The sequence below is a fragment of the Talpa europaea genome (assembly GCF_964194135.1).
Source record: "Talpa europaea genome assembly, chromosome: 4".
NCBI classification, from domain to species: Eukaryota; Metazoa; Chordata; class Mammalia; order Eulipotyphla; family Talpidae; genus Talpa; species Talpa europaea.
The window spans coordinates 106,906,584-106,932,376 of NC_140070.1; the positions used below are offsets into that span (position 1 = coordinate 106,906,584).

Genomic DNA, 25,793 nt, shown 5'->3' on the forward strand with positions numbered 1-25,793 from the left:
ATACCTTTTTGCACGCATCCCATCTAAAATCTCTGAAATCTGTATACATCTTACCATTAATAATGCTTCACTTTTCTTGCCAGTTATATATAGTTGCATGGAAACTATTCACACTTCTGATAAGACCACAAAAGTGCCAGCATCAGATTATGTGAGATATGCTAAAACACAGACTATCATTTGAGATCAGAATATAGCATATTTGGTAATCATTTTAAAAATTTATCTGATTTTTCTCAAACAATGTAGACAATGTAGAAAGCTATTGGTAACAAAAGGATAAACAAAGTAAACACTTTTTAAAAAATGAGTTTGAGATACTTGTGTATAATGTGGAATTAATTTTACATACTTGTCTGCTGAAGACTGGAAATGGTGTTTTCTAGTCATACATAGACATTCATCATTATTTAGACATTTCAGTTCAATAAAATTATATCTTATCAAAACAGCAAAACTAAAGACTGCACTGTTAGGAAATATATACAGAAACCCATATCTAAGAGAAAAAAGGGAGTAACACAAAATTCAGGAGAAGATTACTTAGCATGGCAATGTAGGAGAAGTAGGATAGGATCAGGGATACAAGGCAGGTTTTATTATGTTGATGAGGTTTATTTACTTGCTAGATGATGGGCTATGGCTTAGATTTCCACTATGCTTTGAAACAAATTTATTAATTATAATTTTACATTAGAAAATAATACTTAATTTAAAAATACTCTGCTAAAACCCAAAGTAGTTCCAGAAGGAAATACAATCTGACTTTCAAATAACATAAGCACTTGGAAAGATGCTCAACATCACTAGTCATTAGGGAAATGCATTAAAATCACAATGAGGTACATCACACCTACTATGACTATAAAACAAGATAGAAAAGAAAAAACAAGTGTTGGTGAAGATGTGGAGAAAAAGTAACCCTCATATATTGATGGTGGGAATGTAAAATGATGCTGCTGTTATACAAAACAGCAATTCCACCCCTGAGTATATATATCCAAAGGAATTGAAAGCAGGGATCCAAGAAGATACTTGCACGCCAATGTTAACCACAGCGTTATTTACAAATACCTAAAAGGCAGAAATGACCCAAATGTCCATAAACAGATGAATGGGTAAACATATCTATACATATAAAGGATAATTACTCAACCATAAAAAGGAATGAGGTTCTGATACATGCTATGACAAGGTTATATCTTGAAAACATTATACTGTCAAGAAATAAGGTTTCCACTTACATGAATAATCTAGAATAAACAAAATTATAGAAACAAAAAGTAGATTAGAGGTTACCAAAAGCTAAGAGGACAGGGAAATGGGTAGATAATGCTTAATGGTTAGAGTCTGTCTGAAGAGGTGAAAGATTTGGGGATGTAGTGATGATTGTACTGTGAATGCAATTACCATCATTGAATCACATTTTTGAAAATGGCTAAATAGCAAATTTTATGTTATATATTTTTTATCTCAATTATCAAAATTAATGAAATATACTGAAAACTTCAGCTGTATGTTAAACCACTTAAATGGATCTATTATATGGTATGTAAATCAATCAATAAAAGTTGTGAAAAAATGAACTTTAAAACCATCAACTTCCTGTATGTATGGATTTTTTTAATTAACTTTTTATATTTATATATTTTTAATTAACTTTTTATATTGGTAATGTGACATAACCTCTGCAAATTGCGTGGGATCAAATTGTGGAGAAGATCTAATGTGAGAAGAAAGATTTTTCTACTTTATTATTTGGGCGAAGTAGTGTAATTATTAAAAGGGAGTGACAAAACACACCAATTTAGGAAGACAGCTCAGGTAACCAACCACCTGATTGTCACAGAAAAGTATTGAAAACAGGGAGGCCTATCAAAGTATAATTACAGGGCCTCTCAGATGGCATTGGGGTTAAGTCTCAGAGCTATCATCTCTATGGGCTGAGTTCCATGCCTGGCCAGGGAGCTAAGGCACATATGGCGCAGCAGACCTCTCCTGTCTTGCCCACTGCTCCCCTTAGCAGTGTATTTCAGTAAATCTGCCTGTTCTGCTCCCCTCTCTGTCCCTGGTAAATCCTCTCACCTCCTGCCCCCACCATGGCCTACACCCAAGTTCTACAAAAACAAACGAAAACTCAAAGTCTAATTAGAATATTCTAGACAAGAGATAGGGTGAAAAAAGATGGTGATCAAGATGCTAATGTAACATTTTTTATTTTGAAAAGTGTGCTGACTTTAAAGACTAGATAAAATCATTAGCTATTTTCCCCTGATTACTTCTATAAATAGCACTATTAGAAAACAACAATAAAACAGCCATAACGGATCAATATAGGAGCATAATCTAAAGATAAATAGACTTGCATATTGGCATCAGAAAACCAATTTTCTGATTAGTCATTCTAAACACAATTACTTAGCACCTATTAAATTTTCAACATTGCTAACTTTTGAAGAATAGGATAAAGACATACATTCACATCTGACCTAAAAGAGATCATTGCGTAGAGTCAGGAGTCTGACAAAGAACAATTGTAATTATGAAGATTAAAATAAAACCCCACTAATAATAATGCAATTAATAAAAACATTAACAGGCATACATTTAATATATGCTGTAGTTAATATGAAATAATTGTACAAATTATAAAGCAAACTGTACAAACATAACAGTGTTTTTCATTCCTATGTATTGAGTAATTTAAAAAGAGCTAACATATTTTTTAATTTATTTTTTCTGACCTAGTTAAGAATTCTTTGGAAATAAAAAGAAAATCTACAAACTTCAATGCAGTTAGTTAATGTCAGATGAAAGCAAATTTTAGGTGTCAGGATAACAACGATACATAACAAAGAAAAGACCATTTGTTGAATTCTCAACATGAATCAAATAATTACCATAATGTTTCTGGTATTTATAAGAAATACATGAAAAGTCAGTAGATTCTTAACTTAGCTTTTACAATTGCCAATCCTAAAAATAAATAAATAAATAAATAAATAAATAAATAAATAAATGGCTATAGTAAAAAAAAAAAAAAAAAGCAGAGATTTACTTGGAATATAAAATATTTTTTACATTTCAATGAACCCTCCAATGAAAAAAATTAAGTTCACCACTTGCCAATAAAAATTTTGAAGCCCTAAAATCTGTGGCTATGTTATTTGGCTGATTATAACTACATCTAATAGTTGACTTTATGTAAGAAGATGAATGTTTTTACTGCCTTACCTTGTAATTTCATCATCTGCAAGCATTGTTTTTGAAACAGGCGAATATCTGCCTGGTGATGCTGGTGTCTGGCCCAAGTAGGAAGATGAGCTAACATGGTTATCAACATGCTGAGAAGAAGCTTCAAAATAAAGAAAGCAAAAACTACTTGAAACAAATGAAACAAGTCATTCACTATCACATTTGAATCATTAATTTTAAGATTAGCTAATCATATTCACTTATTTATAGAATTTGGTAAAAAAAAAATATCAGGTAAGAAATAAGATCAAGTTTCCAAATAAAAACTAGTTTAGTTATTCATCTCAGTAAAACAAATTTATTTTACTTGGTTTCATCTAAGAAAATACAGCCAAAATGAGTTCTACATTAACTGATTTGCAAATAAAATTCAGGAAGCACCCTTACCAAGATTGTCACAGAAAAGACTAAAGTAAATCTGAAGTAGAATAACTTTAACTTTTCTGAGAAGTTATGTGCAGATTACTAGTCTTAAAAAGTATATATACTCAAGTTTGTGCTTAAAAATAGGTACAAACAGAATATGCTCAAAAAAGTTTTAAGATAAACTGAATTGGCTTCCAGTCTGGCATATAAGGAGCTTAGAAGTCAATACCTTGTTCTAACAACTAAAAAGCTGTACAAACTGAAAAGTCAACAGCTCTTCTTAGAGTGAGAAATACTGAGAAGCACTGTAAAGTTCAAAGTTCAGAAGCACAAGCTCACCAAAAAGACTGAGACTTAACCACAAGACTATGGAATATTTTCCCTCCCAGAACAGCTTACTGAAGGCGTATTATAGCAGCTCTTTTTAACAGGATATTATGCCTGCCTATCAAGAAAAAATTACAAGACTTAATGAAAGGCAAAAATACAGTTTGAGAAGACAGAACAAGCATCAGAACCAGATTCAGACATGACAGCAATACTGGAATTATTAGACGAGGAATTTAAAACAACGACCAATATGTTAATGGTGCTAATGCATGAAGTAGACACTGTAACAGATGGATAATGGAAGCAGAGAGATGGAAATTCTAAGTAAGGAAAAAAATAAATGCTAGAGATCAAAAACACATTGACAGAAATGAACAATGCCTTTAATGGGCTAATTATCTGTAGCATATGGCTGAGGACAGAATCACTTAACTTGAGGCTATCTGAATAGCAACCTGTAAAAGTGAAAAGTAAAAAGAAAATAATGGGGGAAAAAGGCTGAAAAAATGAATATTGAGGAGCTGTGGGGACAACTAAGGGCATAACATGTGCCTTGAGGGAATACAAAAGAAGAAGAAGAAAAAGATGTAGAAGAAAGATACAAAAGAGTAACTACTGAGAATTTCTTCAAATTAATGTCAGACACCAAACTATTTTTCTACGAAGTTCAGAGAGAACAAAGCAGGATAACTGACGAGAAAATTCACCTAGGCATATTTTTTCAAATTAAAAATAATTAATTTTACAAAATAAAAAAAATAATTTTTTAAAAAAGGAGAAAAAATCTGAAAGTCAGAGCCTCAGAAAAAAAAAGCCCTTTAATGACAATGGTGCAAAGAATTACATCTGACTTCTCAAATACCACCATCAAATACTCAAAAAACAGTGGAATATTTAGTGTTGAGAGAAAAGAACTAACCGTGCTCCCTGTGAAACTATCTGTCCTTCAAAAGAGAAGAATTTCTTAGACAAACAAAAATTGAGGGAATTTGTTTCCACTGCACACGCTCTCTGAAATGTCAAAATAGTTCAGAAACTCAGCTTTACATAAAGGAAAGAAGAATATCAAAGAAGGAATAAATGAAAGTAAATAAAAAATTTATTTTTCTTGATTGAATTAGTAGATAACACTTTGAAATAAAGACAGCATTATTAAACTGTGAATGTCCGTAATGATACAAAAAGGAGGAATTAAGATTATTTGGTTATTATAAGGTACTCACACTACAGGTAAAGCAGAAGAGTGTTACTAAAAGTGAACTTGGATTAGTAATACATGAATAGTGCAAACTCTTGGGCACTATAATTGATAGGCTAAGAAGGAGGGAAAAGCAGTATCATATAACTCAAACCATTAAAGGCAGAAAAAGAATAGATGACAAATACAGGGACAAAGATCAAGGACAACAAATAGAAAACTAAGAAACACGATAGATCTTAACCCTTTTAAATCAATATTCACTTTGAATGCCAATGGTCTAAACGCACCAATAACAACACAAAGCAGATTAAAAAAATGAACTATCATCTGTCTAAGGAAATCCCCACTTTAAATATAAAGACACACACAGATTAAAAAGTAAAGGGATGAAAAAAGATAGCCCATACTAATACTAATCAAACAAAAGCAGAAGTAGTTACATTAACTTCAGACAAAGAAGATTCCAAATTAAGCAAAATTATTATAAATTTTTATAAGATAAAAAGGTCAATTCTCCAAGAAGACAAACCCAATTTTTGACATGCACATACTTAACGACCTAAAGAATATGAAACTGCAGGAAGCAAAAACTGACAGGAGAAAATAGATGAATCCACATCCCTTTAAGAAAATGGAGATACAGTGGGCAGAAAATCATAAGGACATAGCTGAGCTTGAATATCATTAATCAACTGTACGTAATGGCTATATATACTACTTCATCCAAAAATAGCGGAACACACATATCTTCTTAAGTTGACATGGGACATTCACCAAGAATGACCACATCCTGTGCCATAAAACATGTCTTAAAATTTTTAAAAGAACAGAAGTCATATAATACCTGCTCTCAGACCATAAGGGAATTAAACTAGAAGACAGTAACTCAATGAATGCTGAAAAATCCTCAAATATGTGGTGGTTAAATAACATATGGGTCAAAGAAGAAATCTCCTAAGAAGTTAAAAAATGCTTTGAACAAAATGAAAATACAACTTAACAAGATTAGTGGAATCCAGCTAAAGTAGAGCTTAGAGGAAAATTTATAGTACTAGCACACATATTAGAAAAGATCTAAAATGCATCATCTTAGCTTCTATCTTATGAAACTAGAAAAGAACAAATTAAATTCAAAATAGAAAAAAAAACAATAGCAAATAGAAGAAATAAAATTAAAGCAGAAATGAATGAAATTAAAACAAGGAAATCAATAAAGAATATCAAACCGAAAGTTGGCTCTTTGCAAAGTACAATAAAATTGATAACCCTCTATCTAGCCTGTCTAAGAAAACAAGGAGAGGTGACAGAAATTGCTAATATGAGAAATGAAAGAAGAGACAATCACTACATATCTTATGGGCATTAAAAGAACATTAAAAAAAAACTATTACCAACTCTATGTATGATAACCTCAATGAAATGGTGCAATTCCTTCAAAGACACAACCTGCAAGAACTCAAAAAAAAAAAGAAATAGACAATCTGAGTAGGCCAAAGTCTACTAAATAAATTTAGTCAATAACTGATAACTTTCCAAAACATACAACACCAGGTTGGAACAGGTTCAATAGAGACTTTATCAAACATTCAAGGAAGAAATTACACAAAGTCTTCATATCATTTCTTCCAGCAGATACAAGCCACAGGAATACTTCCAAACTCCTTCTATGAATATCGTATTATACTAATGACAAAACCAAAGAAATTACAAGGAAAAAGCTATAGACCATTATCACTTAACACAGATGGAAGAATCCTCATAAAATACCACAAATCAAATCCAACAACAAATAAGAAAATTAAAAACCACAAGTATCTGAGATTTATCTCAGTTATGAAAGACTGGTTCAACATAAAAAAATTAGCATGTGGGGACTTCACCTGAGAGGGTGGGGGAAACAAATATTGTTCAAAAATGAACAATCATGTAAAAAATAAAAAAAATAAAAATATTAGTATAACTCATTTTGTCATTTAATATGGTTCATCTTGTCAACAGACTACAGAAGTCTCATGATCCTATCAATAGGTACAGGAAAAGTAGTTGACAATACTCAGTATCAAATTATTTTTTTAAAGATTTATTTATTTATATAAGCACTGGGTACAGTCAGAAGTGCGGGAGGGTGAGAGAATTCACCAGAGCCAGAGCGGGTAGCAGAGCAGGCAGACTGAAGTACACCGCTGAGGGGAGCAGCGGGCGGCAAGAGAGGTCTGCACGCCATGTGGGACCCTCGCCAGGCGGATGGGGATCGAACCGGTGCTGCAGAGGCTGCGGGCAGCTTCACAGCCCAGCGCTCAATCGCTGTGCCACCAGGGAGGCCCTACTCAGTATCAATTTATGATAAAAATTTTAGTAAACTAGAAATACAAGGGCATATTCTCAACTTGATGTAGAAAGATGAACAAAATCCTATCATTAACATCATACTGAGTGGTGAGACACTTTTAGTTTTACCATATAAATATGGAACAGGTGAAGGATGTCCTAGTTAATATAAGACAAGAAGTGGAAATAAAAGATGTATGGATGATAAAGAAATAAAACCATCACCATTTGCAAATATCATGATTGTCCATGTAGAAAGTCTGAAGAAGACCAAGAAAAAAATACCCTGAACTAAAAACCAAATATAGTGATATATGGTTTTTTTTTTTTTTAGGATACACAGTTAATTTATAAAAGCCAAGTGCCTTCCTATATACTTGCAATGAGCAAGTAGAATTTGAAATTTAAAACCAATAGCATTTACATTAGAAGCCCCCAAGATAATATACATAGGTATACATGTAATAATGTAGAATATCTCAAGGAAAACTACAAAACTCTGATAAAAGATATCAAGATAAGAGTTAAGTATATGGAGAGATATTCCATGTTCATGGAGAGGAAGGCTCAATATTGTTATGGCATTAGTTCTTTCCAACTTGCTCTATAGCTTCAATACATTTCCAATCAAAATACCAGCAGGTTATTATGTGAATATTGTTAAAGTGATTCAAAAGTTTATATGGAGAGGCAAAAGACCTAGAATAGCCAATGCAATATTGAAGAACAACACCATAGGAAGCTAACACTATCTGAGTCCAAGATTACTAAATATAATTTGACATAATCTAAATCTTACTGACTCTTGACTCTGACTCATAATCTAATTCCTTTACTGTATTATCAAGTTTAGATGTGCAATATTATGATATATAAAAAAACATTTCATTTGATCCTTCACATGACCAAAATATATTTCTAATATGATTTGGTTTTTGTCCATGATTCCTGGACCACAATTCCCCCAAATCTTTGGAATTTCTTAAGTTTTGAGAAAGATAAAGGTCTCTTTTGTTATCTCAATGAGGTGACTTTTATTTTTTTTTTAAATTTTTTTTTTTAATAGAGGCATGTTTTTATTTATTTATTTGTTTGTTTGTTTGTTTGTTTGCTTGTTTATACATGCACTGGGTACAGTCAGAAGCGCGGGAGGGTGAGAGAATTCACCAGAGCCAGAGCGAGGAGCAGAGCAGGCAGAAGCGAAGTACACTGCTGAGGGGAGCAGCGGGTGGCAGGAGAGGTCTGCGCGCCATGTGGGACCCTCTTCGGGAGGCCGGGGAGCAACCGGGGATTGAACCGGCGCTGCAGAGGCCGCGGGCAGCTTCACAACCCAGCGCTCAACCGCTGCGCCACCGGGGAGGCCCCTCAATGAGGTGACTTTTAGAAAGCACCCAAGGATGGGGTTGGTTGCCTGGAGAACTTTTATTCCCCCTCATTACTTTTGACATGCTGGGAGGGGAGAGGACATAGAGACTGACTCAAATACAAATGGCCATGATCTACTTATTTGTGTCTGTGTAACAGAGCCTCAACAAAAACTCAAAAGGACAGGGTTTCATAGAAGTTCTGGGTTGTTAAACAGGTGGAGGTGATGGGAGACCGGTGTGTCTGGAGAGAATAGGGAAGCTCTGTGTCTTTTCCTCATATCTTACACCATCCATGTCTTCCATCCAGATATTCATCCGTATCCTTTATCTTATCCTTTTGTAAACTGGTAATCCAGTAAGTAAAATGTTTCTCTAAGGTCTGTGAGCTGCTCTGACAAATTAATAAAACCCAAGGAAGGGGTTTTAGGAACCTCTGATTTAAATAACCAATTTGGTTAGAAGTACCACATGACACCCTGGATTTCTGACTGGCATCTTAAGTCCAAGGAAGGGGGGAGGGTGTCTAGAAACCTCCAATCCACAGTTGGTTGTTCAGAAGGACAGGTGACAACCTGACTTATGACTGGCATTTGAGAGGGAGGAGGTTGTAAGAACCTCTAATCTGCAGTTGGTCAGTCAGAAGCACAGGTAATAATCTTGGGTTTGCAACTAGTATATGAAGTAGAGGGTAGGATGGGGGCAGAACCCTTAACCTGTAAAATCTGAAGCTATCTTCAGGCAATAGTATCAGAATTGAATTGAATTGCAGGACACCCAGTACTAGATAAAAAATTGCTTGGAATTCTGTGCCATGCTGAAATTTGGTGATCAGGACACCACAGAGAGCAGAACAAAAAAATAATTGGACAAGAAATTCAGCAGTCAACTGTTCCAGCCAGAAAATGTACATTTCTTCCCTGCCCGCCATAAATACTATGTCTTTCTTTAATTAAGGAGCCCCTTCTGGAGGAGTCACTCTCATGTGTAATGCATAGTATCTCACATGGCAGGACCTAAAAATTAAAGTCCTTATCAAAGAAATGACAGCCCCAAAGACTGATAAGATAAAACAATGTTTTTTCCTATATCACAAAATCTTATGTAAAAGACTTTACAGAAAACTATAAAACAAGGGAACTTATTTATTGTCATTATCAAGATTAATGACCCACGTCCTCCAAGATTTGGGACAGAACCAAGTACAAGGGCTTGAAGTAAAAATGGGGAAGATCAGTGCCAAATCAAAGTTTAACAAGGTTTTCCAGCTGAGAAAAACGTAAATTAAAAGGGAAAAGACATTCAATGCAAAAACACGAACATTTAAATGTCACCACAGAAACTATGTTTTCTGTCAGATACAACGAAGATGTTTCCCTTCAGCAGTAAATTCACTTTATGCCTGGGTACCATATTTGGTTATTATCTGTACCTGTATTTATAACCATTTGACATTTATGGTCATAAAAACTACAATTTTGTCCTTATCTCCAGTTATGTTCTGCTTTTTAGGGAGCAGAAATGGAGGAAGACAGCAGGCTGAACCATGGTTGAGATTTTGTCAGTGAAGAAGGAGGGGTCAAAGGAGTAAGAAGATATGTGCAAGGAAGTGACTGTATGACCTACCTGGAAGCTAAACTAAAAAAATAGGTAAGAGGAAACACCAGGGGGCAATCAAGGGATAGGGTCACATGACAATGGTCAAAATGAGGATGGACTGTTATTAAAATAGGGTAAAAGGAAATGAATGTAGTCAGAGTATGGGAAGATTTACATAGAGATTTGAGAGATGGGAAAGGTACTGATAATAAGATCTGAAGTATTATCTTGGAAACAGTGTAAGCTGAAATGGAGGGCAGGAGAATTAGACAGAGATAAAGAAACAAAGAAGCCAGCCTGCTGAATGAATCATCAGTGTGGATTTTGTTTGGACAAGACTAAAAATGACACTGTGAAGTAGCAGCAAAAGGGCAATGGACCTGACACTAAAATATAAGTAATGATCAAACCCCAAATGAGGAGGAAGACACTAGAAGACTATCAACATAAAGGACAGGCTGTAGGCTGAATAGTCTAATGGGAAGGGGGGGCTTCAGGTGAGCTGATAGGTTAAACAAAATTTCGTAAAAACATTTTAAAGAAATAATTTTTAAAAACCCTCACAAATTATTTATGAATTATATATTTAGTATAAATACAGACTAGAAGTATCCAACAGTATTTGCCTAAGAGGGGCACAGAAATAGAACATTTTGAGGAAGCTGAACTAGTAAACTTCAACTTTTTTGTGTTCTATTTACCTCAATAATAGATTTTAAAAAATGAATGGAAAATTCTACTTATGCATATAGGGAAAACAACTAATCATTATTTAATCATTATTCTTTAGGACTAGCTCCTCAATTTTTAAAAATATTGCATTAGATATGTAAAGGGATAATGCAATAAAAAAATAACATTTTTAAAGTTCCACATATTTGCAAAAATAACCTATTTGTATACTTGACGATCACCAGGACACCAATTCTAAATTTGTGGAAAAAGTATCACAAATGTGCATAGTTATCCTGAACAGAGAGGCAGCATAATAAATAAGAATTGATGGACAAAACAGTTTATTAATGAATTTGCATCTTTAATCACAATAAAATTATATAAAGTCATAAGTTTATGTACAAGACCAAGAATATGTAAGGATTTTAAATAAGTAGCAAAATTCTTTTCTTTGACAAATGAAGTATGTCATCACTTTAGTTCATTAGAGGGGCTGAATATTATTAAGGAAATAATTCAGTTATACTGGGTAATTAATGAATCAATGAATACATAATAAAGATCACTGAAGGACAGTATATGTATTTCAAAATATTATTTGTATTTAACTTACAATGATTAGTGAGGGTAATGAAATTGAATCATTTTAAAACTGGAAACATTGCCACTTATGAAATGGCAAATATCTGAAAATCCTATAACTAGATATAGGAAAATGTGCGAAAGCAGATTAAAGAGTATATATGGGTGCTTCTAATAGCAATGAATGTACCAATCAAGTAAAATTCATTATTTCACCAATAAGAACACATTAAAATTAGATTTAAATCTCATCACACTGGGCCCCCCTGGTGGCACAAGGGGTTGAGTTCAGCAACTTTGATCTTTGGCCAGGGAGATGACCCACATGGCACAGCAGACCTCTCCTGCCTTGCCCGCTGCTCCCCTCAGCATTGTATTTCGGTACATATTCCTATTCTGCTCCCCACTCTGTCTCTAGTAAATCCTCTCACCCCTCACATCTCTGGCCTGCACCCCAGTTCTTGTATGTATAAATAAATAAATTAAAAAAAAAAAACCTCATCACAGCTTGTGCATTAAAAAAACCTGAAAATCAAATACGGAACTGAAAATTACCCAAGTACTTTCACAATTAAATTCTATGCAACACGACTGTACTGCACACAAATATAGTTAGACAATACACTTACAACTTGACGTACAAAGATACTATCTGCTCTTCTGCTGTTGACAGTATAAAAAAGCCCAAGTTTTAGAAATATTTTAAGACAGTGTTTTTCAAAGTGCAGTTCATAAAACAGAAGTCAGAATCAGTGTGTGTGTTAAAAAGACTTGCTTATTAAAGTATCAGTTCTCTATCCCCAAATAATTATAACAAAAAAATGTGCTATTTGAAAATATCTATGGTGAATGTTATTTACATGAAAGTCTGAAAATCATTAACATAAATGTTAAAAGTACTTAATGCTCTAAAATAGTAGTTTAAAAAAGCCACCCAGTTTTCTTATGAAGATTCAGACTTAAAAATTTTTTAACTATGAATTTGGTAAAAATGTTCAATAGTTCCTTTAAAAAATAACTGTGTAATGTTTAAACTTCATATTGGGAAACTTTTATTAAAATATCTCACATCTAAGGAAATAAGAAATCTAAGTAGACTCACAGTTGGTGATATCAGGTGGTGCATAGCCATCGTTCATATACATACTTGTGGGTTTTGCCACTTTCAAATAAACAAAATCAGACGTGTTCTTTAAGGCAGTTACCGCTTCTTCATGAGTAACTTCTTCTAAACATACACTATTCACCTAAAAAAAGAATCCCAGAAGACATTTAAGATATTTCATTCGCTCTCTGCATTTTGGTTATAAATAATTACACCAAAAGATAGAGAAAATGTGAAAGTGATTTAAAGAATACAAAAGTTATATGGAAAAAAGGTAACCATTTTTATTATCTATGGTATTAAGAGGTTTTTTATGATTGCAAGTTAAGGTGTTTATGAATTTTAATGGAATAGCCAATCTAGATTCTAGTCCCTGTTCCCCTGCTCTCCAAGCCCAAGCCTCCTTTCCATTCTTAGGCACTCAGGAATGCTGTGGGTAAGCTTTGGTGGTTTTTTTTGTTTGTTTGTTTGTTTTAAGAAAATAAGATTATATTAACATTTTTGTTTGCAGATGAATATTTAATATAAAGTATCTTAGAGATCATCTCAGGTTGGGACACACAGAAGTACCTAATTTTAAAAAGCTATTGCACAATACCCCACTGAGTGATCATAATCATAATTTATTAAGCCATTCCAGTCCTAGACACATAAACTACTCTTTTAGATGAACGTACTCACTAACATTGAATATCAGTGTGCCCATCTACTCAGACTTTTGCCAACAATGAATATTATCAATTTGTTTAAAAAGTCTATAAAATGATGTATGTTTAGAATGCAGAAACACTAATTCAAAGGGATATATATACTCCTGTTTATTGCAGCACTATTTACAATAGCCAAATTATGGAAGCAACCTAAGTGTCCAATGACAGATAGTGAATTAAGATGTGGTACTACTACGCAGCTATTAAAAAAAGGTAAAAATCTTGCTCTTTGTGACAACATGGATCAGATTGGAGGGAGATTGTATTAAGTGAAATAAGTCAGAAGGAAAAAGACAAATGCTGGATGATATCACTCATATGGGACACAAAGAAAACAAGGGGGCAGGCAAAAATAAACTAAAACAAACCCTAACGGCAGAATTAAAGCTACCAGAGAGGAAGAAGCAAAGGTAGGGTGCAAAGGGGAGAGGGGACCCAGTGCACTATGGCAGAGGATTATGAGTGCTTTGGTGTTGGCATGGTGTGGTAACACACATCTGAAGAGGTGTGAACCTGTACCCTTGAATCATATACAGTGTTGTAAGAATATTACCTCAATAAAAAAAAAATACAATTTTAAAAGATGCATAATTTAATTTGTACTTATATTATCTTAAAGTATGTATTTCCATTATTAGTAGTCAAGTTGAGATTTTCTGCAATTATTTATTAGTCATTCATCTATCTTCTGTATAGAAACAACTGATTTTTAGGTAGTGATGTTATATTCTGGCAACCTTACTAAACTTGTTTATTAGTTCTATCTGTACGTTCCTTGGGATTTGCTATGTATAATATGATATAGTCTGCAACCCAGTTGTAAATTCCTTTCCAATCTGAATGTCATCTTATTGCCCTGGCTAAGATTTTCAGAACAGTGTTGAATAGGAATGGTAATTTCTATATTTCTAGAAATTTGATTATTTCATCTAAGTCTTGGCATTTAGCTGTTCATAAACAAAGTGTGTCCCCTCTTTAATGCCTAACTTTAGAGATTTAAGTGTTTTTTACTCTTGATTGCTCTAGCTCAAGGTTTGTAAATTTTACTGACCTTTTCAAAGAAACAAGTTTTGGTTTTGTTAATCTTTTCTATGATTTTCTTATTTCTTATTTTCATTAATTTATGCTCTAATCATCATTATTTCCTTTGTTCTGCTGGGTTTAGATTTAGACTGTCCTTTCTGACAATATTTTTTCAAAGAAATAAAATACTATGTTTGTAGTGTTTTATTATTTTTAAAAAATATTTATTTATTTAAGCATACAAGAACTGGACTGTAGGCCAGATGAGCACAGGGTGGGGTGAGAGGATTCACCAGAGACAGATTGGGGAACAGAACAGGCCAACTGACTGAACTACACTGCTGAGGGGAGCAGCAGGTGAGACAGGAGAGGTCTGCTGTGCCACATAGGTTAGGATGGGAAGTTCAGGCTGGGGACTCAACTCGTGCTGTGCTGCAGTGGCTGAGGATAGCTTCATAGTACTGAGACTTAACCCCCTTTGCCACCAGGGAGGGCCCTCTTAGTGTTTTGACAAAATTTCTAAAGGTGACAGATCATAACTTTTCCCCACTGATTATTATTGATTTACAGGGCTTCAGCTGCATAGTTATTTTTATGGTCCCACACTACCATATGTGGTCTTCTACCACATACAAGGACTGTTTGTATTTTGAAGACTTTTGGTATAGTGCTCCTTTGTGGTGTGCAATGAGTTGTGCATCTGAGTATTTTTTCATACTTGTAAAAACCCCTTCCTACACTGAATCTTTCTTGGCAGTGTAATTAGCTTCAGCCAATGAGATATTAGTAATTGTGATGCAAAGAGAGGATTGAGAAATTCCAGGTACTGAAGTCTGTCTTTCTTGGAAAGCTTGCTTTACGTGAGTCAACTTGGAAGTGAATTCCTGGTCCTAGTTAAGTAATTACATTGGATAATATGTGAAATAGAAATAGGCTATCCTGAATGGATCCTACACTAATTGTAGAAGTATAAGCAAACAAATAATGGTTGTTATCTTAGCCACTAATTTTTGTGTTTAATTAGTGATAGACAACATTAGACAGTGATACAGACAGCACTAGATAATGATATAATTTTTGTGTTTTCTTTTGCAGCATTAAATAAGTGATATAACTGATAAGATTTCCTCAGTAAGTCAATTACAACATTAAAGAAAGAGGATAATACAAACCTTTTATACCGGCACAAACATAAAAGGATAAACTGCATTTAGTGAGATGTGAAGATTGTAGAAGGAGCAGGATTGTGGGGAGGGAAGGAATCAGAAGTTCACTTTCAGATATATTAAATTTGAGATGACATTTGAGGTGTACAAAAGGAGGCTACATAAAATCTTTTAGGACTTTTCAAATGTTTTGACATGAACCACTGTTAAAATATTTTGATATTTACCCAAGAACAGAATGAGTGTGGGTATACAAATAAAACTAAAGTTCAGGAGATAATACTTATCCCCACCATGTTCAATGAGACCACTGACCACCTATTAGAGAAGAGAAAATGTACAGGGACTGGATCCTGGATCACATAAATGTTTAATGATCAGGAAGGTGAAGAAGTGCCATAAGGAGAATGAGAATGAGTGGCTAGTGAGATAAGAATTCGAAGATTCAGGGTGACAAGGAAAACAAAAAAATGACCGAAGGAAGGTGTGACAAATGATTAATAAGAGGTCTGCAAAGATCTCAACAAAATGAAGACTCCAGGCTTACCTCCTCACAATCAAACTCCAGAAAACAAAGCCAAAAATCTCTTGAGGAGAGATTTGAGTTGGACGAGTTGAGTCCAACCAGAGCACAGAGGAAAAAGGGTTAGCAAAAACTTTTGGTAAACTATTTTTAGAGTGATAATGGGGCAGAACAAGACACAGGGGAGAAGCAGCTGCTGGGCAGAAGCCACTACAGATATTGACTAGGGCACATATCAATATCTGGGTCTCCTGAGATACACTATACTAGATAAGGGAGTGTGTAAGGTGACACTCTGGACAGAAGGTGCACTGTTGGAGAGCTGTAGGGGCAGGAGTGTAAAGACAGAATTACTGGTTTGATACTAAGGCTTTCAATACATAACAGCTGGAGCCTTAATCAGCAGAGAGAAGCAGGTCAAAACACTGGGGTCTCCTCATAAAAGGAGACTACTACTTAGTCTTGGTGTGTGTGTCTGGTATATCTAAAAGTAAACTTCTGATTCCTTCCCTCCTACAATCCTGCTCCTTCTATAATCTTTACTGTTTGAGCCCCTGGATTACTAAATCTGATTTGTTTCCCAGATGAGATGAGTTTTAGTAATTGTTTCTTAAAATAAAATAAATTTTCTATGCATTTCTCTTTCTTGTCTCCTTCTGGGACTACCATGATATGGATGTTATTTCTGTCAGTTGTCCCACAGGGCTCTTACCCAGTTTCCTTTTTTTTAAATTCTTCTCTACATTGTTCTATCTGTGTGTTCTTCAATGTTGTCTTTGTGGATTGATTAAGTCTGTCCATTTTTTCTATCTGTCTATTGAGACCCTCAGTTATATTTTTTGAATCTGCTATAAAGTTGCTTAGCGCTGTTATTTCTAATTGTAGCTGCCTCATAATTTCCTTATCTTTAGTCTCTTGTTTTATATCCTTCATTGCTTTTCTTGAGTTCGATGAACATTGCCTGAATTTCCCTTCTGTCATTCTCCCCAGCTCCAGCATGCTGGGGGATCCTCTCGGGGTTTCTTTGCTCCAACATGTGTGGTATATTCGTCTGTCTCCTTATTTTTAATTTTTTGTGGGTTGTAACAGACTTTTGTCTTTGCACCTCTTGAAGCAATCTGAGGACTGGTACCAGCAAGGGGTAGTAAGATATAAAACAGGACCAGGGCAGTAGGGGGAACTAAAGGATCACCACCAGTGGAACTTCCAATCTTGCTGTGGGGGTCAGGGTTGTGTGACGGGGATCCATAACGATATCCTCCTCTAGGCCAACTTCTCAGTGTGTCTTCTAGTCTCATGTCTACTTCCACTCTGGGCTATTCTTTAGCACGAGCTGCAGGATCACAGGCCAGGAGTTGTTCTGCTTTATTTTCAGCAGAGAGCCTTACCCTGGGTTGTTTGCTCCTATTATCGGTAGGCTCTTGAGCTCTGGTATGTTCAGCATTTCTGTGTTTTGGTTTTAGCCCTGGGGCAGGAGGTGGCAGTTGTTCTGAGTATCGCAGCCTGGACTTTGAGTAGCAGCCTCCTTTTATGAAGAGACCCAGGTGTTTTGAACTGCATCCCTGCCCTCCCCACATTAAAGCTCCAGCTGCTCTGTATTGAGAGTCTCAGGCTCAAGCCAGTAATTGTCTCTTCACCAACACCTCTGCAGTCAATTGTCAATAAAACTACAAAGACAAAATTATACCTGGTACTTTCTGACCATAATGTCATAAAATTAGAATCAACTCTAAGAAAAATACATGAGAACTATGAACACATGGAGACTAAACAACATGCTGCTTAATAGCTATTGGATAGAACATGAAATCAAAGCAGAAATTAAAAAATATCTTCAGATTTACAAAAATGATGATCTAAGTTACCAGAATCTATGGGATGCAGCAAATATGGTCTTAAGGGGGAAAACAATTGCAATGCTGGCCTATATTGAGAAGCAAGAAAAATCCCAAATAAGCTAATTACACCTAAAGCAAATTGCCAAAGAGAAACAAACACATTAGTAAAAGGAAGGAGTAGAAATAATGAAATAGAGATCAAAAAGACAGTATAAAAAGGATCAATGAAATGAAGAGCTGGTTCTTAAAGAAGATAAACAAGAGATAAAACTCTAGCTAGGCTAACAAAAAAGAGATAAAAAATATTAATAAATAATCACAAATGAAAGATGAGAAATCGCTACAGACATTACAAATAGAAAAGATTCTGAGATTACTATGAACATCTATCTGCCAATAAATTTGATAACTTAGAAGAAATGGATAAATTTCTAGATCAACATATTCTACCAAGACTAACTCAGGAAGAAACAGATGTACTGAACAAACCAATTACAAAAGCATGGAAATTGAAACAGTAATAAAAAAATCTTCCAAAAAATATAAGCCCAAGCTTGAACTTATCAAACTTTTAAAGAAAAACTAATACCAATGTTGCTCAAATTGTTTTTTAAAAATACATGAAGAAGGGATGCTCCCCAATGCATTTCACGATGCCAACATTAACTTAATGCTGAAACCAGATAAAGACAGTACAAGGAAACTATAGACTAATCCTCCCTGAAGAAAACCATTGCAGATATAATCAAGAAAATGCCAGCGAATCCAATTCAACAGTTTATCACAAGGATAATACAAATGACCAAGTGGGATTCATCTCAGGGATGCGTGCATGGTTTAATACACACAAATCAATCATTAATCATAGCAACAAAAGAAAAATCACACGATAATATCAACAGATGCAGAGAAAGCACTGGATAAGAATCAGCACCTATTTATGATAAAAACCCTAAATAAGACTGGAATAGAAGGAACCTACCTTAAGGCAATAAAGGTCTGATGTTACAAACCAACAGCCAATATAATACTCAGTGGTGAAAAACTGAAAGCAATCACCATCAAAACTGCAATATTTTTCAAAGAAATTGAAAAAAATTGAAATTTACATGGAACCACAAAGGGCCAGCATTACAAAAGCAATCCTGAGAAAAAGGAGAGAAACAGAGGTATCACATTGCCTAACTTCCAACTTTACTATTCAGAAACAGTATTAAAAACAATATGGAATTGGCCCCAAAAGATATGTGGATCAATAGGAGAGAGTCAAATGCCCAGAAATAAGCCCTGGACATAGGAGCACTTAAGCTAAGATAAAGCAGCTATGACCCCAAAACAAGTAAAAGACAGTCTCTTGAGTAAATGGTGCTGGGAAAATTGGAAAGCCACACATGAAAGAATGAAGTTAGATCACTCACTAACCCTGTACACAAAACTAATGGATGGTGATTTTTAAAAACAATAAATTTCTCATACTTACAGCTAAAAGTTTATCTCCAATCTGAAGTTTACCATCTTTATGTGCAGCACCTCCTTCAATTATTTTGGTTACATAGATGCTATTATCCCCAGGAATATGCTGATTTCCAACACCTCCAGCAATGCTGAATCCAAGACCTGTAAGGAAAGCATGAGTTTTAGAATTTCATTAATATATATGAACTTAAATCCAGAAGAAAATGATGGTAACTAAAAGGTAATAATTTCATCACACTACTATCTTTAAAACAGAAAATTATGACTTTTAAAATCCTAAAAATTTGTTATGCAATCAGTGGACAATTATAAATTATAGGTGTTCCCGTAATTATAAATAGGTTCCTTCTCCCCATCCACACCTGGTCAGGCTACTTCTGAAAGTCTCAATTTAAACAAATTTGTTAATTCAAAGAGAAATCACAAAATTATGTATTTCACTTTTGTATCCCTTCATTTTTAATACCTTTATAAAATGAAAACAATTGAGAAAAATAAAATTGTCTCTGTTGGTTGTAGCATAATTAATAGCCTTCAGAAATGTGGATAATTTTGTTCTTTTTCCAATTAATTTTAAATAAGGAACTTCTGTAATTCATATAGACTATCACTTCAGTACCAGACAAATTTGTAGCTTTCTTTCCTTTTCTTATCTGTTGGAATACCACCTTTTCCAAGAAGCCATGAATTAGTCAATATTTCCCTTTATTCTCAGAGCTACTGATATTTTCAAAATTCAGAAATCACATCTTAAAGTCCTCACCGCAGGTATAACTGCTAGTGACATTTAAATATTTTCTTCTTTTAGCTTAGTCTGTGTATTGGCATTTAATATAATTTGTGGATTAATGACTACAAGTTAATATCAGCACTGTACATGATTTTAGTATATTTCAGTAGAATTCTACTTGAGATAAAAGTCAGTAGAAACAACAGAGAAAGTTAAAAAATTCAGGCAAGTCCTGCAGATTAGCAGTGTTGTTAATGTTAATGTATGCCATATATGATTTTACAGTTAAGTATAACTCAGAAATTTCTTACTTAATAATTTCTTAGTTTGACTTATACCTTTAGGACCTTTAATGAGTTTTATTTCCATTATTTTTTCTGATACCGGTTTCCGCCTTTTTACATACAAATGCACAATAGAACCTGCTTCTTTCAATGCTTCAACTGCTTTGCTATGTGTTACATCATGAACATCTACTTCATTTACTCGCAATATACAGTCATTGACCCTGAGGGGAAAAAAATATTAAGAAAATTAAGTATTAAATTTAAATATCAATGTTTACTTTGTCAAATTTTTGTCATATTCACTTCTAAGGTAAAGAGAATAATTTATTAATGAAAATACAGGTGAAGAAACTATATGTTAAATCCCAACATGTCAAATATGCATTTCCCAAAGGCTAGCAAAAGAAATACTGCAAATAACAGACTATACAACACATAAACATACACATACAGAGACAACCAATTCCAAGAGTATACAATGGAGAGAAGAAAGTCTCTTCAATGAATGGTTCTGGAAAAATTGGACAGCCAAAGACAAAAAGAATGAATCTAGACCACTCTCTCACTATAGACTAAAATCAATTCAAAACGGATTAAAGACTTGAATATAAGACCGAAAACATAAAATACATATACATAGACAATGAGCTCTTTGACACTGGACTTAATGGATGCATTATCAACAGTAAGAGAAGCAAAACACAAACAAATGTAACATCAAATGAAAAAGCTTCACCATAGTGAAAATAACCATCATTAAATGAAGAGACAGCTTCCTGAATGGGAGAAGATATTTGCAATTTATCAGACAGGAGTTAAGATCCAAAATATATAAACAACTCAATACCAAAAAACACACAAACCAATTAAAAAATGGGCAATTCATCATGCAGAAATAATAAGATGTTCTACATCACTTATCATTAATGAAATGCATATAAAAACCACAATGAGATATCACCTCACACCAGTTAGAAAGACTACTATAAAAAAGTCAAGAAGTAATAAGTGCTGACAAGGATGAGGAGAAAAAAGAACCCTCTTTCACTATTGCAGAGAATGTAAATTGGTGCAGCTGCTATGGACAACAGTATGGCGGTTCTTCAAGAAATTAAAAAATAGGGCCTCCCCGGTGGCGCAGCAGTTGAGCGCTGGGTTGCGAAGCTGCCCGCATCCTCTGCAGCGCCGTTTCCATCCCTGGCTGCTCCCCGGCCACTGGAGGAGGGTCCCACATGGCGCGCAGACCTCTCCTGCCGCCCGCTGCTCCCCTCAGCAGTGTACTTAGGTCCCTCTGCCTGCTCTGCTCCCCGCTCTGGCTCTGGTGAATTCTCTCACCCTCCCGCGCTTCCGACTGTACCCATGCTTGTATAAATCAATCAGTGAATCAATCAATCTTGTAATAAATAAATTAATTAATTAAAAGAAATGAAAAAAAATAGAACTATCAGTAATTCTACTTCTGGGTATTTACTTGAAGAATATGAAAACACTATCGAAACGACATATGCACTCCTATGTTATTGCAGTACTATTCACAATTGCCAAGATAGGAAAATAACCACAGTGCCTGACAATAGATGAATGGATTAAGATGTGGTATATATACAGTATTACTCAGTCATGAAAAATGATGAAATCTTGCCATCTGTGGCAATATGAATGGACCTTAAGGGGATTATGTTAAGTGAAGTAAGTCAGAAGGAGAAAGAAATTTATCATATTATTTCTTTTCGTTTGTTTTTTTATTTAAATTTTATTTTTATATTCCCCTTACAATTACAACACCCTTATTTTCATCCCAAGCCCTCCTTTCCCCACCCCACCACCCCCCATAAAGTGTCTCTGGTTCATAGTTGTTGATTTTGATATTTTTTCTTATAGTTATTCTTTTTCCTGGTCCTTTATTTAAGTTTTCTAGATTCCTGCTATGAGTGAGACATTTATCATATTATTTCACTCATTATTTGTGGAATACAAAGAAAAAAACTGAACAAACAAAACAAGAATAAACTGTTAAGACTATGACAATAGACTGGTGGTTACAGCCTAGGGAGAAGAGGCCGACAGAGTTGATTGGTTGACAGTAGGTGGTGACTGGACATTTGGTTGTGGGGCATAGGATGATTGATACACACAAACACACACACACACAGTGTTGCTGAGGAGAGAAACTATATACATGAAACCCGTTACAGTGTTATCAACTAATGTTACCTCAATATTCCTCAGACTATCAGCATATACAAGAAATAACAAAAAAGGGATTGGAAAAAGTGCTATAATATATGGCCTAAGGAAACAACAAAGTATGCTAAAGAGACCTTTTGAAATGGAACACTAAAGTAAAGAGACCAATGTTCCTTTCATCTAATTAAGAAAATACATTAACTTAAAGTTTGCATAAACTACTCTCTGTGGTATGGGATATAAACTCAAATACATAAGATCCCCTGTATCTAAAATAAGTTTATATGCATTTTTCCCATGTAAAAAATAAGTGGAAAACATTTAGTGAATGTATTTGAAAACATAAAAGGAAACCTATGATTTCTATAATCTGCTCACCTTTAAGCTGTCAATCAAATTTATAATATTTAAGATACAATTGAATTCCTAAATGAAAATAGGAAAACAATGCTTAATGCACAATTATTTCATTCATTAACTTGTTACTGGAGAATCTACCTTACTTTAGTTACTATAAGAGTGTTCTTATTTATAATAATGACTTATTCAGTTTGACTTAAGAAAAATATACAAAATGGATTTGGTATAACAACATAAAATGTAAAACATACCGCAATCTTCCATCTTGGGCAGCTGCTCCTCCTGCAATAATTTTGGTGATGAATATACTTGAGTCATCTCCAATGTGTGGGTTATCTGTACCTCCTGCAATGCTGAAACCAAGCCCTGAATTTCCCTGGGAATAGAGGAGGAACACTAAGATTAGATTTTTATTGATATAGCCTAGAAATTTCACTAGCATAGGGGACACATATATAAAGGTACATGTGTGGGGAATATGAAGATTCCAAATTAAGAGATGTAAGGAAAACTTTTTTCTCTATAAAGAATTCAGAGATATTACTGCTGAACAGGTAAGAATAAAGAATGCAAACTGAGTACTTCTGGAGTCTAGCCTATGGCTTTTTAATTTAAAAGTATGTACAATTTGTCCCTGGATTAGTCACTCACATGCAAGGTGTCACTATTAAGTCTTTTTCTTTTAGACTGCACCTCACTCATGTTTAGTATGGCAAATCTTTCCTAAGACAAAAGCAGCAAAGGTATTTTTCTGCAGCTATTATTTCTGAGTAAAACCAATATATTGTTTCAGCTTTTAAAAAAAGGGGTAGAACGTGGTGCTTTTCTTCTGCTAACATTGACATCAGGTTATTTTAAAATGACCAAATTGTATCTACTCAGTAACAATTGCCATCATCCTTAATTTGTTTAATTAAACAAAAGGCATATTTTGAAATACCTAAAGCCCAACCTGAGAACTTAAAAATGTGAGTTTATTTGATAGCAAAGTCAATTTTGCCAAAGCTGTGCTATTTTGCTTGTTTTACATACTGAATTTCTGGATAGCATTTTCTTTGAAGAAAAGGTTCTACTGCTACAAAAATAAATCTCTAAGGACAACTGTTCTAAGCAACTGTGTTAATGTTAATTTTTAAGAGAAGATTCATTCGAACTCTGGATTTCAGATAACTCAAGTGGATAGACTTGTACCTATTCTTAACTGCTAGTATTAGTTTAAACTATACTAAGATGTGTTCTTAGATTCTATTTTAATACAATTTTCTTTCTCAGTTTAAAATCTTCAGAAGTTTACTACAGTCTCATAATAGTATCACTAAGTTGTGACAGGTTAACCTAAAGAAAAAATCCTTTATTTTATCTGCTTTTTGAAGAAACTGACCTATAATTTACATATAACATTGTGTAAGTTTAAGGTGTAGAAGGTGTTGAATTGATGTATTTATATGTTGCAATGATTATCACCATAGCATTAACAAATACCTTTAAAACATCACATTAATTATCTTCTGTGTAGTGAGAATATTTAAGACCTAGTCTCTTATTCTGAAGTGTACAGTACAACATTGTTGACAGTAGTCACTATGTGCAGTAGATTAAACTGCAATCTTCTTTCTAGTCACAAGTTTGTACCCTTTGACATCTCAATTTCCAGCACTCAAGGTCTTCACTTAGTGAAACATACGGTATATAGTAGTAAGTAAAGGAATTTAAAAGGTACTGGGATAGGATGAGAAATCAGTTAAAATGGTAGGATTATATATTGATTATATATCTCAATAAGGCTGAAAAAAAATCCCAAAACCAAAATACCATATTGAAATATTTAAAATACATTAATACTATGATTACTTGAAAGTTAGTAGAACTTGTTGAGCAGGTGACTCAAATTCAGGTAGTAGGCAATAAAGATCTACAAATGTCAAAGATCCTTTTAAGGTCTATTTTTACTCACACTACATTTGGCTTCAAATAAAAGTAAATCTAATTATACAGGACTTTTAGTTTTAAATACATAGATAATTCAGTTTCTTAGGGTATTTACCTGTGTGGAACATTTCATTTTCCAAAAATGTTAGAGTTGACACAACTAAAATACATTATCAATTTATCATGGGTATTCTTAATGGGGAAATATGTCAATAAAATTTACAAATCTGAATTTTATCTTTATTTTCTGACTGGGGGAGTGTATGATAGTAAGTTTTTGACAAATTCTTGGTAATTAGAACTATGATTATTATTTTGCTGACCATGTCACTTGGATACTAAATGCTTTAAATAATATTTTATATAAAATAATAAAATTAAAAACCAAGAAAAGCCTGAGAAATTTTGATAGTCTAAAGAAACCTAAGCAGACATTACTAAATGATTGGGGTCCTAGAAGAGAAAAACAAAACTAAGACAATCCAAGTAAACTATATGTTAGCTGACAAACTAGTTGAAAAAATAATGCTTTCATTCATCACATCCTAGTAATGTAAGACATTAATAGTCACAACTGAGTTCAGGGTAAATGGGAACTTTTTTTACTTTTTGCAACTCTAACACTATTTTAAAATAAAAGTTTATGTTACAAAAATTATTAAAGAAAGGCTACATGTTCTGAAAATACCATGGCTAATTTTATGATATGTAATTATCATATAAACAACTTATAAAAGAAATTAACATCACATGGTTCTG

The 25,793-nt window shown here is 34.0% G+C and overlaps 1 protein-coding gene across 18 annotated transcripts in view; it reads right to left on the reverse strand.

The window, feature by feature from the left end:
- The window catches only part of DLG1 (discs large MAGUK scaffold protein 1), a gene marked incomplete at both ends in the record, with an annotated part of 194,164 nt that overhangs the window by 57,586 nt on the left and 110,785 nt on the right, over positions 1-25,793 (reverse strand). For all 18 annotated transcript variants that reach the window (XM_084232265.1, XM_084232264.1, XM_084232258.1 and 15 more), the window contains 5 exons: positions 3,235-3,355; positions 12,803-12,947; positions 19,546-19,682; positions 20,610-20,779; positions 23,357-23,481. In XM_084232265.1, coding sequence (XP_084088391.1) covers positions 3,235-3,355; positions 12,803-12,947; positions 19,546-19,682; positions 20,610-20,779; positions 23,357-23,481 — 698 coding nt within the window. The remainder of the gene's footprint in view (positions 1-3,234; positions 3,356-12,802; positions 12,948-19,545; positions 19,683-20,609; positions 20,780-23,356; positions 23,482-25,793) is intronic.